The sequence below is a fragment of the Coturnix japonica genome, chromosome 15 (genome assembly GCF_001577835.2).
Source record: "Coturnix japonica isolate 7356 chromosome 15, Coturnix japonica 2.1, whole genome shotgun sequence".
Lineage (NCBI taxonomy): Eukaryota > Metazoa > Chordata > Aves > Galliformes > Phasianidae > Coturnix > Coturnix japonica.
Window position 1 is genome coordinate 6172755 of NC_029530.1, and position 17685 is coordinate 6190439.

The following is a 17685-nucleotide window of genomic DNA, read 5'->3' on the forward strand; positions in this document are numbered from 1 at the left end:
AGGTGCAACACTCCGCTTAGCAATGCCAACATCCTCACTGAGCACCTTCTTCTTCAGGGGGAAGTGGTTGCTGATTATTTTGCTGTAGCTCTGCACTTCAGAAATGCAATTGCACTCCTGAGGCTGGGGACTGCCATGGGAGGCTAATGCTTTATGACAGACCTAGAAAACACCAGCTCCCCAGGGGAAGCAAGCCTATTGTGCTTACTTACCCAAATTAAAGTTGTTGGACCTCTGGAGAGCTTTTATAGCATGTCTGCAGATTGAAGTGTCTTAAAATGCTGCTGGATGCAGGAACAGGAGTAGCTGAAGCCTGCGTGTTGCCTGCTGGCCTGGCTAATGCTGCCCCTTGTAAGGATAGACCTGCAGAGCTAGATTAGCAAGGCAGGCTATGTTTGCATTTGCAGAAAGTGCAATTAACCTACCAGATTAATAACATCCTTTCATTCATGTGCTTTTTTTTATTTCAAAGGAAATTTCACCCCCAATTAGCTAGAACAGCACAGGAATCTGGTGAGCCCTGCAGACAGTGCCATGCAGGCAGTGCCATGCAGGCAACACTTTGCTGCAGGCAGCCATGTGAGCACAGTGCTGCAGCCACATGCTTTGCTGGTGCTTGCTCTTTCCTTGGCACCACTGTTGGGTTCATGCATGGCAGTGTGCATGCTCCCCACCAAAGGGCAGGCAGCAGCCAGCTGGGAGACAATGGGTCCATGTGTGCCCACATGCCTGGAGGTGCCCAGCCTGACACCACAATGCCCCCAGATCATTGACCTGACGATGGAGCTGTCGGATGAGAGGCACAAAGGTGACATTGCCTGCCAGGTGCTGGATGGGGAGAGGGCAGAGAGGCTGCGGGGCACTCGGGAGCTGCAGGAGCTGCAGGTAGGACAGCCTAGAGCCGTGCTCTTGGCACAGCCTCACTCTGCATGTGTGCCCCAGCAGTGGGTCCAGCTACTCCCTCCTTCCCTGTCTTCCACAGAGCAAACATGACCAAGTGCAGAAGAAACTGGAGTCAGTGCAGAAGGAGCTGGAGGAGGCCCAGCAACTGGTTCAGCTTCGTGAGATGAAGATAAGTGGCTCTGAAGGAGGTAGGGCAGCCCTTTGAACACGATGCGTGTTTTGGGTGTCCAGCCAACAGGTCCCCTGAGCAATGCTGCTCTCTTGGCCTCTGGCCACCCCTCTGCATTCTTAGCATGTTGTCATTCTGCACTGCTCACTCGGTGGTGGCTGGCAGCTCTTTCCCTTGCATGTTCAAGGCCATGTTGGATGGGATCATGGGCAACCTGATCTTGTGCCTGATTTAACAGTTGGCGGCCCTACCCATGGCAGTGGGGCTGGAGCTCCATGATCTTTAATGGTCCTTTCCAAGCTGTTCTATGTTTCTGTGTATCTTGTGTGGGGGTTGGATGGGAAGGCAGTAGACTTTCTACCCCAGGGGTCTTCTGGTGCTCACCCAGTGCTCCCAGCAGCTCAGCAAGTGTTTAAAGAACACTTAGGAGCAATGGGGAAGTTGAGCAGTGATGGGATGTGTGCATGTTTTGCCTGGGGCAGGGACCATGTACAGCTTCAGGTGCACAAAGCAGAGCTGTGCTCCGTGCCCCGTGGGAGCCACAATACCCAGCTCTGGTTCATTTGCAGAGGATGTGTGGCACGTGCGGTTCGACTGCGCACAAACGGAGATCGCCTTCCTCCAGAAGAGGCTGGCACAGCTGGAGGAGCGTCTGAGCGCTGAGCTCAGCTCCCGCACAGGGCTGGAGCAAAAGGCAAGCACTGGGGAGAGGGCTCCTGGATCTGGGGCTCTGGAGGCTATTTCCAAGCTCATACTTCCAAACTGGTGATCTCTGCCCAACAGCAGTGCTGATGGAGCTTTCTGAATCTCCATCGGAAATGCAGATGCTTGCTGCTGGGGAAATTGTCTGATTCTTGCTGGCTTTTTTAGCTCAAAAAGTCCGTTTTTGCAACTGAACGTGGCCAAATTCAGCTTTGACCAGGTGTGAGTGTGAGCACAGGGTGGAAAGCTGAGGGGTATGGAGTGGCTCAGCTATGGGTCTGGGAGACTGGGAGGGTCTCATGACCGTGCTAAGAGCTGGCCATGTAAAGATATGACATTTCCCAAGCCTTGGAGAGGAGACATAAAGCCCAAGAGCTTCTTTGAGAGTGCTGGGTACCAGGTCACTTCTCAGAAGCATAAAGAAAAGAGATGGGTGTTATTCATGCTACATTAAAAAGTAATAAGAGAAACAACCCAGACTTAAAAGCTTGAGTAAAGCAAAACATCCCATTTGCTTTCAGGCAGCTCGTTTGGAATTACAGGCTTCATTAGTGCATGATTTTGCTTATTTAAAGTCATTCCTTAATGATTCTGTTCCCCAGAAGGCGAGAGCTCCACGTGCTGCCATGCCCTGTGTGGTGCGAGCCTTTGGGCAAAGCAATCCCTCTGTGCAGGGCAGCATTGCTCTTGGAGGGGTTGCTTTGGGATGGTGGGGGTCCTGCTGGTGGCAGTGCCAGCTCCAGCCTCATGCCACTCTCCACCTTGTTCCACAGCTAGGTGAGGCACAGGTGGCGTGCCAGACAGCACGGGCAGCAGCCCAGCAGCTACGGCGGCGGTGCAGACGGCTGACCTGTGAGCTGGAGGATACACGGGTCCTCGCTGAGAGCCAGCAGAGCCGCAACCATGAGCTGGAGAAGCGGCAGAAGAAGTAAGGCCAGGAGTGGTCTGGGGATACTGGGAGGGGAGATGCAGGGTTGAGGATGCACAGCCTTCCTTGCTGTGCCACATCCTTTGCTTGTGCTTCTGGGGGAGATACCCTTCCTTCTGGGATCAGCCCTGGTTCATGGAAGTCACCACATTGCTTTGGTGCTGGAAGGGTGGGTTCTGCCATCTCTTTGGGCTGTTGGACCTTTTCTGGGGTGGTTTGAGCCAGGGGTGGCTGCCATGCTCTTGGCCACTTTTGATGTGAGCATCGCTGCTGCTCAGCACTCAGCACAGGCTGAGGAGCAGCCCTGTGTCCCTCCTGCCTGGCCACACTGGCAGCAGTACCACGCACTTCCCTCCAGGTTTGACCTGCAGCTGGCCCAGGCGCTGGGAGAGTCGGCCTTCGAGAGGAGCCTCCGGGAGAAGGTGGTCCAGGAGAACTCCTCCCTGAGGTGGGAGATGGGCAAACTGCAGCAAAACCTGGAGGTGAGATGGAAGTGCACTGCTCTGCTGCTTTGCATCCTGTGAACAGCTCATGAAGCAAAGCTATTGCCTATGCAACCGCAGAGGCAATCCAATGCAAGGCCGGAGTAGTGATTCTGATTACATTCGGCACTGTTCTTGGGGGTGCCTGATGTATTCTCATAACATTACCCTCTGCTAGATCATGATCACATTTCTCAAGTTAAGCCCCATGCCTTTGGTTGGCTGATGAGCCACTTGTGCTCTTCTTCATGCCTCCACCCTCAGTCCCCTCCTGCAAGAAACTACTGGGTTGTGCCCCCAGGGCAGGACCCCAGTGATGTGGGGGCCAGAATCCATGCTGGGAAATAGGAACACAGCTCTATCCAAAATCACATGTGGTGGGTGGCACTGTACCATGTTTCCCCTGTGCCCATGCTTTCATGGGGTTGAGTACAATGATGCTTTGATTTGGGCAGGGGTCAGAGCGTGACAGCAGCATGAGCTGGGGGCTGCCATAGCACTCTGAGTGAGGAAACTGAGGTCCAAAGCAACACCTAGAGGGGGAAGGATTGCTCCGAAAGCTGGGCTGGTGTTGGACATGGAGCTGCACAGCTGCATGGTGCTGTGGTTAGAAGCAGCCCATGCTTCTGGAGCAGTGTGCTGACCCTACTCTGTCCCCTCCTGAGCAGCAGCAGCAGGCAGAGGGGGCCAGCCTGGCACAGTGGGTTTCTCAGCTGTCTGGCCGCGTGCAGGAGCTCAGTGCTCCCGGTGCCCTGGACTCCAGCTCGGTGCCCGTGCTCCGGCAGAAGCTCTGGGACCTGGAGGCCAGCACCGCTGAGCAGCACAAGGAGCTGGAGAGGCAGACAGCCAATGTGGATCACCTGGAGCAGGTAAGGAAGTCCAGTGTGTGTGGGGACCCTGTGGTGTGAGGTGTGAGTGCGGGTGAATTCGCCTTTGGGTCTTTCAGCTGCACCAGAGGCTGGAGCTGGAGATTGAGAGGATGAAGCAGATCCACCAAAAGGAGCTGGAGGACAAAGATGAGGAGCTGGAGGATGCACGGCAGTCCTGCCAGAGGAGGGTAGGTTGGGCTGGGGGATGAGGGGTCCTTCCACCCCACGGGTACAAAGGCAGCAGCCCAGGACACAGCCATTGAATTTTGCTTTTGCTGTTTCAGAGAGGCAGGGGAAGTTGGAAGGTGGATGGGGAGATCTCTGCTCCCATGAGCATGTTGGTGCCGTACTGCTGTGGCCACTCATGCTGACTGCATGTCGTTCACCCTTCTCTCCCTCACACTGCATGTCCTCTGTTCTTATTACAGCTCCGGCAGCTGGAGATGCAGCTGGAGCAGGAGCATGAGGAGAAGCAGACAGCTTTGCGTGAGAAGCAGGACCTGGAGGGGCTCGTGGGCACCCTGTGTGAACAGGTGAGTGTGGGGCTGGGCTGGCTGCTCCACTCAACCAACTCCAAACGCTACCCACACAGACAAGGTGATGGAGCTCATGTGAACAGGGTGATGACATGGCCAACACCCCCAGTGCAGTTAATGATTCTTTGTACAGCATCACTGGGAAGGTCCATCCATAGAGGGAGGTATCCGCTTTTCTCCTGGTATTTTCACGAGAGTCAAACAAAACACGACTAACTCTGCAGCAGCTCCATCTGCCCAGAAAAACAGTTTATCAATTGCAATTTGCAGAGGAATTCTGTCCCAGACACATTTGCTGAACAAATCCTTTTTCACTCTCTAATGTGTCTGTGGCAGTGATGGAAGCACATGGAATGGGGAAAGTGCACCCAGCTGCTCTGTGTTCAATTAGAAGGTGAGGAATGGAGGCAGCTCCATTGAGAAGTATTTATCAGCTTGGTCATCTCTGCAGCTCTCGTGCCTCAGTTCCTGATGTGACAGTGTAGGGACACATGGCACTGGGGGTGGGACAGGGTCAGCTCAATGCCTGGCTTTGTCTTTCTGCCTCCTTCCCAATCAAATCCATCTGCTAGGGCAGACATTGAGCCATGTAGAAAACGGTGCTGAACGGCATCCAAGATAAGGTCTGTAGGGATGGTGGGGATAACAGCAAGTCAGCTCTGCTGTAGGGTTGTTGTGAATACTGCCTGACATACAGCGGGCAGCGTGCTTCAGAGCAGTTTATTAAAAAAGGGGAAAAAAGCCAACCCAGAAAACTAATTAAGGCAATGGAGATGCCAATGATTGTGGGTTTCAGCAAATGCCAGCCTGCTTGGAAGCAGGTTACAAGGTCAACCCGCACTATTAATTTTAGCCAGGGAACAGAAAATAGGAGAGTGGGGCTGAAACAAGAGATGCCGTGGAAAAGAGATGGAATGGAAAATGCTCCCACTCTTCAATTAGCCTGAAACCATGTCCTGGCTGCGTGGTGCTTTCCTCATTCTTTCATCCACGTAACCATGGTTGCTCTCTGTTGGAAGGAGGAGTGCAGAGGGTGGGATTTTTTGGAGGTGCTTCCTCCTTCCCTTTCTTAAATGGCTGCAGACAGCACAGAGGAGTGTCAGGCACAGTGCAGTGATCTGCTGCTAAAGGTCCTCGCACAAGGAACTGGTGATCCCCCAGTGATGCTGCAGCCTCAGTCCAACAGCTCCAGCGCTGATGAAGGTTCCCAATGCCTTGCATCAGTGAAGTGCTAATAGCTCCCAAGGATGCCCTCCTCAGGAATGCTTCATGGTTTAACTCTTTCCCCTTTGGGCTGACTTCTTCATGCCTTTGTTTCTCTCCTTACCATTTATCCCCAAGTTTTTCTGGCTGTTTCCATCACCCAAAGGCTTTCTTGTTTCCTCTGCTGCAGCTCTCAGCATACTTTGGGGTCTTTCCCCTCCAAATTTGAGGCCTCTGGCACCTCAAATCTGTGGAGGGTGGGAGGAACAACCCTGGATCTGCCAGCGCAGGCACAGTCTGGGTCGTGTGATAAGCCCCATTGACAGTACTGGAGGTGCCCTGGGTGCAGATGGGATGGGACACTATGGGAACACTTGGAGAACAGGGCAGGCAAATGCCTTGCAGGGAACCAGCATCCCAGTAGGGGAAAAAAATGCATCTTTTTCTGCAGCCTGCTACTTTTGGTGCACGATGTGTGCTCAGTTTGCTGCTCTCTCTCCCAGATTGGCCACCGTGACTTGGACGTGGAGAAGCGGCTGCGGAGGGACCTGCGCCGGACACGTGCACTGTTGGCTGATGCACAACTGCTGCTGGCTGCCCCTACTGAGCCCGGAGCCACTGGAACTGCTGAGCTGCAGCGGCTGCAGAAACAGGTGGGCACCAGGGGCTGGGGGTGGGTGAGCATCACTCTGTCCCTGGGCACAACCTCACTGTGCTGTGGGTGATACTATCTGTGTGGGGTTGTCATTGCCTCTCCAGGGGTGTCACTCGTGCACCCTGTCCCTGTTGGCACCACAGGAGGGACTCTGCAGGTCTTGGGGTCTTGTGGGTGAGCACTGCTGTGGTGCCATGCTCACCCCATGCAGCGTGTGGTGCTGGAGAGGGTCGTCTTGCAGGAAGCACTGCTCTGTAATTATGCCAGCAGCGGTTAAGTGTTTTTTCCTTTTTTAGGCAGCCATGTTAATTACCTTCTGTTCAGTGTGCTTTCTGCCTTCTAATAACGCAATCCAGAGGCCTTGTTTTCAGGCTTGTTGCCATAGAAATGGCTGCACACGAGGCACAAGCTGCCAGAGCAGGGACCACAGCTCGCATGCTGCAGCCTGAGAGCAATGCCCTGGGTGCCATGCACTGGTGTTGGGGTGAGCATATGGGCACTACTATGCACTAGGGGGGCACAGACAGACAGATAGCCATGGTGCAACCCAGCCTGGGGCTGGTGCAAAGGTCACTGTGCCCTCAGATTGGTGATAGATGCCACTGCTGTGGCATGTGCAGAGTACCAAGGCTTGGGCAGCTGACGCCAGTCCTCCAAAACCATGCAGTAATTAATCTCCATTGTGCATTTTCCCTGGAAACAAGCTAAATGGGAGGCATGAGCAATTCCAACAACATACAAATATAATTGAGATAATAGTTCTGCATAAATAACAGCTGCGAGCAGCAGCTGTTCCCACCTGCGCAGGGGAGAAGGGGAAGGTGAGCTCTGCAATGGGGCTGCTGGTGTGCTCATGTGCATGTGTCTATGTCCATACCCATTCCCATGCCCACGCCCATGTGCATGGTTATGTCCATTCCTATGCCCATGTCCATTCCCATGCCCATGTCCATTTCTATGCTGCTGATCTGGGCAGCTGAATCAGGGAAGGACTATGACCAGAGGGCAGCAGGAGCTCCATTTTCTTGAACTCCTGAGTGATCTCAGACATTGTGAGTCATTTTTCTCTCTTTACCACCACGCAACAGTGAAGCTTTCAGTATTTCCTGAGTCCCGCTCCAAGGCTGGAAGCGAGGCACAGCCCTGCTGCCTTGTGCAAAGAGAAGGATAGAGGAAATATTGGGAATATTGCCTTTCTATAATGCTGCCAACACTGAGGTTCTGCACGCATTAAAAATGCCTCATGGTTATGTCGTCCCTTAAACTGAAATGATTCCTAATGGCATTCATGATGAGGTTTTTCAGAGTCCGATCCATCCTACCACCAGCCCACAAATCTCTGCAAGAATAAAAACGTCGCTAAAAAGCCACCATTTCCGTTAATCAAAATCCATATGGTCTGAAAGTATAAGCATTGTTTCTTAATAAGTCTGAAGCATCCATTTCATGCAGGTATTTAACAGATGGCGTAGCTCAGCAAACGAATGTTGTTCATCCATTCATACATTATGTATTTTTGGGGGTATTTCAATCTATTCTTCCCAAGTGGGAAAATTCCATTGCGCAAATTGAGAGGAAAGTGTTTAATGAGAGGTCCTGGAGATGAGTTTCTCTCTGGTTAAACTATACAGGGTTTTTGTATAATCGTTCAGGGAGGAACTGGAAAGAGGTGGGAAAGTGGCTTGTGCCATTGTAAGATGGGATCTGCGGGTATGGGAATAGATTGCCTGGGCAATTCATCCAAACAAGCTGAAGCTGGACACAGGAATGCAATTTTAAACCACTACTCTGTGGGATCCCTGCTGCTCAAAGCCAGGCCATCACAATTCAGGTGCTACAGGCCCCTTGTCTGTGTATTACAACTGTTCAGAGACCTCAGTGTTGCTGCCAAGATGGGGAGAGTCATTGGTCTTGAGGAAAAAATGACTTCAATTTCCTCTGAGTTAAGCACTGGGGGAGCAAATTACCTCCTGAACTTCTCTGAGTACATCTCACTCACCGTAAACTGTTGAGAAAATGGAGTGAGGATTGCTCCAGAGCTTCATAAGACCGCTTTTTATTGAAGGAGGGAGTGAAAAAAGGCAATGAAACATCCTCACTGAAAATGGGCAGAAGTGCCCAAAGGCTGGACATGGGGATAGCCCTGTCCTCATGAGTGTGTGAGCCCTGCATTGCCCCAGCACACAGGGAATGGGCATAGGGAGCATGTAGGAGGTGAGGGGTTTGCTTTCCTTTTTGATAAACAAAAGAAACCTGAGCGCTGCAGGAAAGGAACTGCATGATCAGGTACAGCCCACGTATGTTCCTCCATCTCAGCAGTGAGGACTTTGGGGATGGTGCTGCATCTTCCGGGTGTTTGCAGCCCATTTAAGATTATTGTTGTTTTAATGGCTGAGCTATAAAAACCGAGAGCAAATTAGCATTTATAAATGTGATATTTCATGTGTATTTGCAAATGCAATTTATGCGACGTGAAAAGCCCATTTGAAAACTCCAGATCGTGAATTGCTCTAATCAGGAATTACATGTAATTCACATAATTTTGCAAATTAATGATCCCAGCTTTATCTTGCTGAGGCAGTGGGTGCATGATGTGGGGCGCATGCTGCAGCCCCAGTGGGATGGGTGTTGGCAACACAACCAATGCAAAGGGAAATGTTCTGCAAAGGGTTTTAACACAGCAGCAGAAAGTCATAGGAGCAGCACAGATTTTAAAAGGCTGAGTTTTGTTGTGTGAACAGGGGAAACGCTCTGGGAGTGCAGTGCAAATAAACCTTGCTGTGCAGAAAGGGAGCAGCATGTGTGTTGTTAGCATCTCCCTCCATCTCTCACAGCTGGAAGAGAGCGAGGCGAGATGCGCAGAGGCCCAGCGGTCCCAGCAGGCGGCAGCCCAGGAGCTGGAGAACCTGCACGTGGAGATGGAGATGCTGAGCAGGAACAAGACCCTGGTGTGCTCCTTGGGCAGTGTGGTGCTTGGTGCAGGGATCAGCCTATTTACTGAGTCACCTGCCCTGGTGGCTCAATGGATAGGAAGACTGAAAGCACACAGCATCCCTTAATCCCCCTCCAGAGTTCCTTTTCCTCTCCCTGGTGTGAGATATAAGCCCAGCAAAGCTGGGTGCAATACTAGATTCTGTCTTGACGCTCACCCTCTGCCCCCAGGCGGATGAGCAGCTCAACCAGATGCAGCACGAGAGAGATGACCTCCTGCGGCGTGTCAGCGAGGACCAGGAGGACCTGAATGAGCTGATGGCCAAGCACAAGGCTTTGATTGCACAGGTAGGATCTGGGCGGTGCTGGCTCTGCATCATTCCCTGCCTGGATGGTGCTTGGAAAACCCAAGCTCAAAGCAAATGGCCCAGTGGGGCTGCCTGCACATCAGGTCCATTGGGAAGCAGATGCTGTTTAGAGAGGAAGACACAGCCTCAGCTTCCCTATCTTTCCTTATCTATCAGTAGTTTCCTGAGTGTTTTGTCACTCAGATCTTTCAGAGCACTGACAGAGAGTGCTGTGGCTTTCTGTGTGGCACCCAAATTAGGACAGGTTCTCCCAGGAGAGGGAACCCAGTGCTCCCGGTGGAGCAGCTGTCAGCATGGGGCTGGGCTGTATGAGAACTCCCAGCCTGGTCCCCAGTGGTGATGGTACAGAGCTGGGAACTGGCATCTGGAAGCACTTTGGGGAAATGAGCTTGGCCACGAGGTCTGCAAATACTTGTTTTGAATATCAAGGGAAGTCACATTCAGACAGCAGAATGAAGCCTGCTGTGCAGTGTGCAATGCCTCTGGGAGCATTTGCGTGCTACTCTGGTCCCAGGGACTGCTTCCATTGCTGGCTCTCTGTTCCCCAGTCTGCAACAGATATTGCACAGATCCAGGAGCTACAGACGCAGGTGGAGGAAGTGAAGAAGGAGAAGCAGAGCCTCCAGGAGAAGGTACTTTCTGCCCTGATGCACTGCAGAGCTCAGCAATGAGAGCCTTGTTGTCTCCATTGCAAAGCAATCCCTTCCTCTGTAAAACATCCAGGTTCCAATTCCCATATATTCCATACACGCTCCTGGGAGCTGGAAGGCACAGAACCTGCTGCCCTCTGGCGGGGATGGGATGGGGATGGGATGGGATGGGATGGGGATGGGATGGGATGGGATGGAGATGAGGATGGGATGGGGATGGGGATGAGAATGGGCATGGACATGGTGATAGGAGTGGGATGAGCTGCCTGCCAATGGGAGTTGCAGGCCAGTGATAGCCTGAGGTTGAGCAAGGTTTTCCCCTGTGTGGCTCTTGAGAATGAAGGAGGACCAGGGCTGTGGGCCTGGGGCAGCACAGCCTCATTGCTTTGGCTGCTCTGCTGCCCTGGAGTGCATGCCTTTAAACACATGAGTAATCCCATTAACTTAAGTGCTTTATTGGAGCGTGGCTAAGCTGCCCAAGAATTAGAGATAGTACTCACTCACTCTGAGATGGAGTGAGAGCTGTTGTAGAGATAGGCCAGATAAAAGATGACAAATTCCCCTAGTTCTAGGTCAAATATAAATCTGAACCAAGCTTGTGCCAGGATTGCTAAAAAGGGCAGTTTTACTTTGGAGATCCCGGTGTAACAGCTGAAGAAAAAGCTCAGTGCAGCAGCTGTCCATAGAGGTGAATTGTGAATTTTTATGCCTGCTGTCCTCAAAGAATGTGCTGAGAAGAGAAAAGCAAGAGAAACCCAAATGAGTGCTGTCCTGCTGTAACATTTTCCTTTCAAAAATCCGTTCTACTGTCATGAATTTATCGCATGGTGTGATCAGAACAGAAGGGCATCCTTCAGGGAGCTCTGGGCAATATTTTCCCATTGTGCCTGGCAGCTCACAGCAGGCCCCATGCATTCACTTTGTCTTTAGAAGGGGATTGCGGGGAGATTGCCCACCCTGGGGCCTTACTGTAGCCACAGAGACCATCTCATGTTGGGGAAGGGAGATGATGGGCACACTGCTGGCAGCTGCTGTCATCTCTGTCCCCAGCTGCTGGTGGCACAGGCAAGTGTGGCACGCCTGGAGCAGCGCCCTGCTGAGCGCGCCGTCATCAGCCGACAGGAAGCCCGCATCCGTGACTTGGAGAGCCAGCTGGACTTCCAGGCTGTGCAGATGAAGCGCTTTGAGGTTTGGCTTTGTTTCACCATGCAGGGGTGGGCACAGGGGTCCGAGCAAGATGTCGGTGCCGGGGTGCTTGGATATGGGGAGAGTGCTCTCTTGGTGAGCTTCCCGACTCCTCGTCTCATCTTGCTGCCTCCCCAGGTGTTGGTGCTGCGCTTGCGAGACAGTATCATCAAGATGGGTGAGGAGCTGGAGAAGGCAGCTGAGTCTGAAGCACGGGAGAAGGAAAGCACCAAGTACTACCAGCGGAGGATGGAGGAGATGAAGGCTGACATGGATGAGCTGGTGCAACGGGAGCTGGAGTCCAGCCGCCGGCGTGTGGAGCTGGTAAGGGAGAGCCCGAGGGTCAGGGGGTTCTGCTGTTCACAGCTCCATAGTGCTGCCCATGGAATCAAAGCCATTGCTGCTGCACCTGGTGTTCATTTCTCTGCAGCTTGGCTGGCAGGCCTTCTACTTTTCCACATGCTGCACAGCAGGGCGTGCACCCAGCACAGGGCAATGCCCATGGGGTGCCAACCCACTGGGCACAGACATGTAGCTCAGTCCCTACAGTGTGCCCAGCCCTGGCCATGCCTCCTCTATGCAGCAAATCAGTCCCAGTCAATGTCAGTAAACAGTTAACCTGCTCTGTGTGCTCAAAGCCCCGAGCAGATTGGGAGTGCAGCAAAAATAGCTTCACCTTCATCGCACAGTCCTCTCCCGCATCTCTTTTCATGTTGTGTTTTTTCAGTAAACAAAAGGAAAGTCTTGCTTCCAAGCAGTAATTGAAAGATATTGCATTTCTTCTAGCAAGACAGCCACATTAGAAGCAGTTATTTTATCAATAATCTTTTATTTAACAATCAAGGAGAATTCACCATTTCTTTCGCCCCGAGGCTGCCAGCCTTTCTGAAGGGAGCGGTGCTTCAGCGTGAATTATTCCTCAGCCACTGTGCATGCTGCAAACAGGCTTTGTCCTTGCTCCTGCAGCCTGCGTGCTGATTCGTGGCACTGGCTGCTGTGTTTGCACAGAATGTAAGATATCTCCTGGGCACGTGGCACAAAAACCCGTGAACAAACTCGTGGCAGATGTGGGGGCTGGAGCAGACTGGAAATTTGAGGTTACCCATCAGCTGCAGGAGGGTAGAGGGGGGAAGAGGGGGGCGGGGACCCCCAAGGAATTGCTCTGATTGCACTTCCCCAAGCATCACGGGAGAGCTGCGCTCAGGCACACTGAGCAGCGGGCATCAATAGTTAACAGAGAGCCATTACAGCTCTGCTCCTGTTAAATCCCCCATCTATTATAGATACTGCATGAATTATTCACTTAACATTACTTAAGTCATGGTCTGCACCTAACGATTTCTTTATTTAAATAAACAGTTGTGAGGCTGTGTGCTCACCAGGCGCTGTTGGGGTTTAAGAAGCTCACAATGGGATATATTCATTGCTCAGCTGGGATTGGGAATGGGTCTTGTATTCTGGGGTCCTGAGAACTACCTCCTCTACATCAGGTTTTCCTTCTCAAAACTCTGACAGAGCTTGAGAGTCTTTACATCGTATTTAACTCCTGCTCCAACACCTATGGTGGGTCTCAGGACCCCTGTGTGTCCTTCGTTCCTTCTAGACCCAATCGGGGCTGCTGGGATTTAGGAGCTGTCCGTGGTTCTGGCACTAACCTGCAGCAGGGGCAGCAAGTCTCTAGTGGGTGATGCCCAACCCATAGCAGGGGTGTGGAACTAGATGGTCTTTAAGGTCCCCTCCAACCTAAGCCATTCTATGATTCTGTGATGGGAGCTGAGGAGCTGCCTGCCAGGCAGATGGCTCTGCCTTATGAATTTTGTAGGAAGAATGAGTTTTGAAAGCATTCCAGGCCTTGCACTATCACAGAGAGGGATGCATGTTTTCTAATGGAGGGGGCAGCTCTTGGCCTTGGCTATCTCTGTCTTTCCTTCAGTTTCACGTCCTGAATTTCCCCCAAGGAGCTGCAGCTCTTCTTGCTGCAAAGCAGAACCTGAGCTGTGGCACACAAGATAGAGCAGGTCCTGGAGAGTGTGAAACCAAGCCTGGGTCTCTTTGCTCATTGCTATTCTCATAGGTTTATGCTCATCCCAGCACATGAGCCCTTTCCTTGGCAGGGCAGGGAAGGACACAGGGATCTGAGCCATGCTGCTGCACTACAATGTCTTCTTAAAGTCATCTGCCTTTAATGAAGCTGTGAAATTCATCAGTGTAATAATTAACTACTTCCACTGAAAATCAAAGTACAGATGATAAAATATTCTCCACGTGGATTTTTGTGGAGTTTTTTGAAGGTGAGAGTCACAGTGTAAATAACCATGTTTAAGTTCCTTTGATGGAAGATAGCCTTTGTACTTGCAGCTTGTTATTACCAAGCAGCCTAGCAAGGTGTAGCATACCGTTTCCTGAAGTTTATGTATTTTTTAATTCTCAAGCTTTGAGATTGGGTTTATTTGGGCAGTTCTAGTGAAGCTGAGAAGGGAAATAAGGGAAATTTGTGCTAACAGCCACCAGCCCAGCCCTCAGACCACCTCATTGCTGCCCTGCAGCCCCTGCTGATCTTCCTCTGGGCCCTGCAGTGTTATTCTTTCCTTTAAATGGGAATGATTTAGTCTAAGAACAATAACAAGGTCACCCAATGGAGTGGCCCTTTGAGGTGAGTCTGGGTGATGGAAGAGGTGGGTGATGCTCCACTGTACACGCTGATTAGCTGTGCCGTGCAGTGGGCACGTGATTTCTGCTTTGCAATTGGAGCAGCAAATTGCCCAGGAAATCATCAGCACTTAACGGCTGCTAACAACATTGATAGTGCTGCTGGTGTCGGGGCCCCATCCCACTTGAGACTGCAGCCGTGGAAATGTTGTCACTTCAAACTTTGCGAGAACCCGAAAGCTAATTACTTAATTAAAAAAAATAATGATTGATGAATACTGCAGGTGTATGCTAAGTAATTCAGATAGCAGCAATCCAAATTGGGCTAATTAGATTACACTTCACCTTGGGTGGATGAGAGTGCGGCAGTTGTGTTGTGACAGCAGAGCCACAAACATACAGCAGAGACGAGGCTCTTGGCATTCTGCACATTCCAGCAACTGCTTTGCTGCTGCTTTTGCTTATCTCTTCCTAACTTATCTTCTAATAAGTTTGGGGTTTGGGTGCTGTGCTCTGGGTCAGTTCATCTGCTGATATGTGTGCGTGGGGAAACCTAGTATGGGATTGTCTGCAAAAACAGGCAAAAGATGTATTTTATTTATTAATGACAAAATACAGATTAAGCAGATGTTTCTGAGCCAGGTGGGCTGGTTTCTGCTGTGTCTGAAGGGTTGGTTAGATTGGTGGAGGGCTCAGCTCTGCGAGCTGTTGGAAACTCATGGTGTCATAGAACGAAAGGGGCCAGGAGGGGCCACTGGGGATCATCCATCCCTCTTACCCCAGGTCCAGCAGTGCCTGGCCCAAGCATTTCCACCTGTGCTGCCTCTGCAGACAGTATCTGATAGTTTGCTGGGACAGTGGTGAGCTGACATTGGGATGTTTATTGTCACCTTGCATCTTGAAGATAACTTTTTGCATTCAAAATCTAATTATATTGTCATAATTATTCCCTTCTATGAGACACTTGTAGGGTACAGTATATTGTGAATTGCTCTCAGCTCTGCATGGCACTGTGCTTTGTGTTTGATCAACTCAGTACCTATGGCAATGGCCAAAGTGCCACTGCTGGAAGGAGCCCATTGTAGTAGTGCTACTTTGAGCACCACGCTCTCCTTTAGGCCTTTAGGATCAGGAATTCTCAGCTTTCAGGTCACTCCTGAGCCCAGCAGTCTGGGGGGTTTGCTCCTTGTCAAGAACCCACAGAAGTCAGTGCCTGCTGGGTTAGCAGCAGCAGAGCAGAGGAGAAGGATTAATTGAAGGCAGCAAACTATACTTCATTTGTTGTGGTATCACGGAGCCAAGGAATTAGCTCAATAGAGGCTCTTACCAGCCTTATCATGGCTCAGGAGTGCTGAATTTTGGGAAGCTTCTTGGCAGCTCTCGGGGTGTTACCAGTACTGGCACCTATCCAGAGCAATGGCAATACGGCGCAATCCTAGCTGGGCTATTTCTCTGCATGTTTTTATGAACTAGAATGCTCTTCCCCTCGGGTCCGGCTGCTCCGGTGATCTCGGAGCTCCTGTTATTTGCTCTGACAGCCCACTGGCTCCCACACTGTGGCCTGTCGCAGCCCACGGTACAAATCATCTCTCACCTTGTCACCACCGAGATGGCAATTTTACAGCTGGCAGCCTCAATCATGTTGAATTTGCAGCTTGTGCTCCCTCTCCTTTTCTCTCTATCATGTGATGGTTTAGAAAGCTGCATAAAGAGTTCTTTTTGGGATAGCCCTGAGAAGAGCTGACATCAGATGAGGATGGGTCAGGTATCCCTGGTGCCGTGGGTGCTGCCAGGTCTGCAGTGTTTGTTATGTTGTGCTGCTTGCCAGGGCTTTCCTCCCTGCAATTTAAATTATATATTAAACTTCCAGTTTTCTTATAGGCTGGTAGCATCTCTGGAAAGTCCTTTGTTTCTAAGCAGGTGTGCTTAGAATTCACTAAGTGTGAGTGGCTCCAGCAGCCCCCTGTGGTCTCCAGCCCCATGCTGTTCTAGGAGCTCTGGAGCTCAGTGCTCCCAGGTCCAGTCCTTTGGGATGTGGCATGCAGGGAGAGATGCTCATGCATGGTATCACACACAGTAAGCTGGCTGTCACACTGATTTAGCAATGAGGCAGCAATGCCCCAAAATCACCATCCCCTGACCTTGGGTATCCCCAGGTATCCCCCCTCTGTGGCGGTGTTGCTCCAGCTCTGCTCATTATGTAGGATAGGGCATGCATTATGTGGTGGATTTGCAGGTGGTGGGTTGGGAACTGATGCAGTGTGGTCCTACAGGAGCAGCAGTTGGCCGAGGCAGCGGCAGCAAGACAAGGGCTGCAGGCAGACCTGGGAACAGCCATCCGGCGCATTGCAGACCTGCAACTGGCCCTGGAGGAGCTGCGTGCCAGTGATGACAGTGATGCTGAGAGGTGAGGGGGGAAGGGTGAGCTAGAATCCACAAGCTCAGAAATTCACTCCTTCATAGTAAACGATTTCCAATACAATTGGCACATTACAGCAAGGTGAGAAGTGCTTCCCGGCAGCGATATCCTCAGCTGCCACTCTTGGCAGCAGCACAGTTCATTGCTCTATTCCTTTCCCCAGTGCAGACCTAGTGGTGCTGCAGTGGTTGTGCCCTGGGCTGGGATAGGAGGGAGCAGGAAGCAGGGTGGGGTGTTGTAGCAATGTGATGCTCTGAGATTGGCCCCAATTGCTGCTGCCTGGGAGGATTTTACCTGCCTTAGTCACAGACTCACTGCTGTTCTGTCAGTGGTGGGCTTTGATACTTCTCACCTGGAAAGGTTTCGCCCTCGCCAGCTTCACACAGTGAGTTTTGGGAGGCTGTGCTGCTGCTGACTCTGTTGTCTGCTGTTTGCAGCGTGCGGACGGCGCGGGACACACTATGCTCCAGGAAAGAGACGTGAGTGAGCTCTGTGCAGGGCTAAAGGAAAACCCCAAAGGATCTCATCCAGCCTGAAACTGGAGCAGGGCTGCTGGGGGGTCACCATTCCCAATGAGCTGCAGGATGAAGAAGGTGCTGCCACCAAACTCGCATCCTGACACTAATAGGGCTCTGCTCTCCCCACAGGGATGCCTGCTCAAGTGTTGGCTCCGTGCTGAGCCTGGAACCTGCAGAAAGCCTCTGCTCCTGGCCAGGCTCATCTATAGGTTGGTCATCCCCAACTGGAGGCAGTGTGGCTGGGAGTATCTCAGCGCTGTCCATTGGCAGCCGCAGCACCCAGGGCTTGAGGTAAGGGACTGCACCACTGTTTTTCATTCCAGCTGAGATATCTTCAAGGATTTGAGGAAAACAAATCGGTTTGTGAAATCCACTTGTAGATCAGCCCAAACAGTTTGAGAGCTTTAAGTTACCAGTTTGTTAATTCTTTGCAATAAGAAATACATGCCACCTCCTGTTTTGCACAGCACATTGTGTTTGGGGTGGTTCAGCCAAGGAAAGATGTTAAATGGCTTCGA

At 51.5% G+C, this 17685-nt stretch overlaps 1 protein-coding gene across 1 annotated transcript in view; it reads left to right on the forward strand.

Moving 5' to 3' along the window:
• MYO18B (myosin XVIIIB) overlaps positions 1–17685 on the forward strand; it is a 42688-nt gene that overhangs the window by 17317 nt on the left and 7686 nt on the right. Inside the window, 17 exon segments of the mRNA XM_015878443.2 lie at positions 766–885; positions 983–1091; positions 1642–1766; positions 2548–2702; positions 3061–3184; positions 3853–4053; positions 4131–4241; positions 4482–4586; positions 6296–6445; positions 9282–9395; positions 9610–9726; positions 10295–10378; positions 11447–11584; positions 11720–11905; positions 16504–16637; positions 17087–17128; positions 17297–17458. Of these exon segments, the coding sequence (XP_015733929.2) occupies positions 766–885; positions 983–1091; positions 1642–1766; positions 2548–2702; positions 3061–3184; positions 3853–4053; positions 4131–4241; positions 4482–4586; positions 6296–6445; positions 9282–9395; positions 9610–9726; positions 10295–10378; positions 11447–11584; positions 11720–11905; positions 16504–16637; positions 17087–17128; positions 17297–17458 (2177 nt within the window).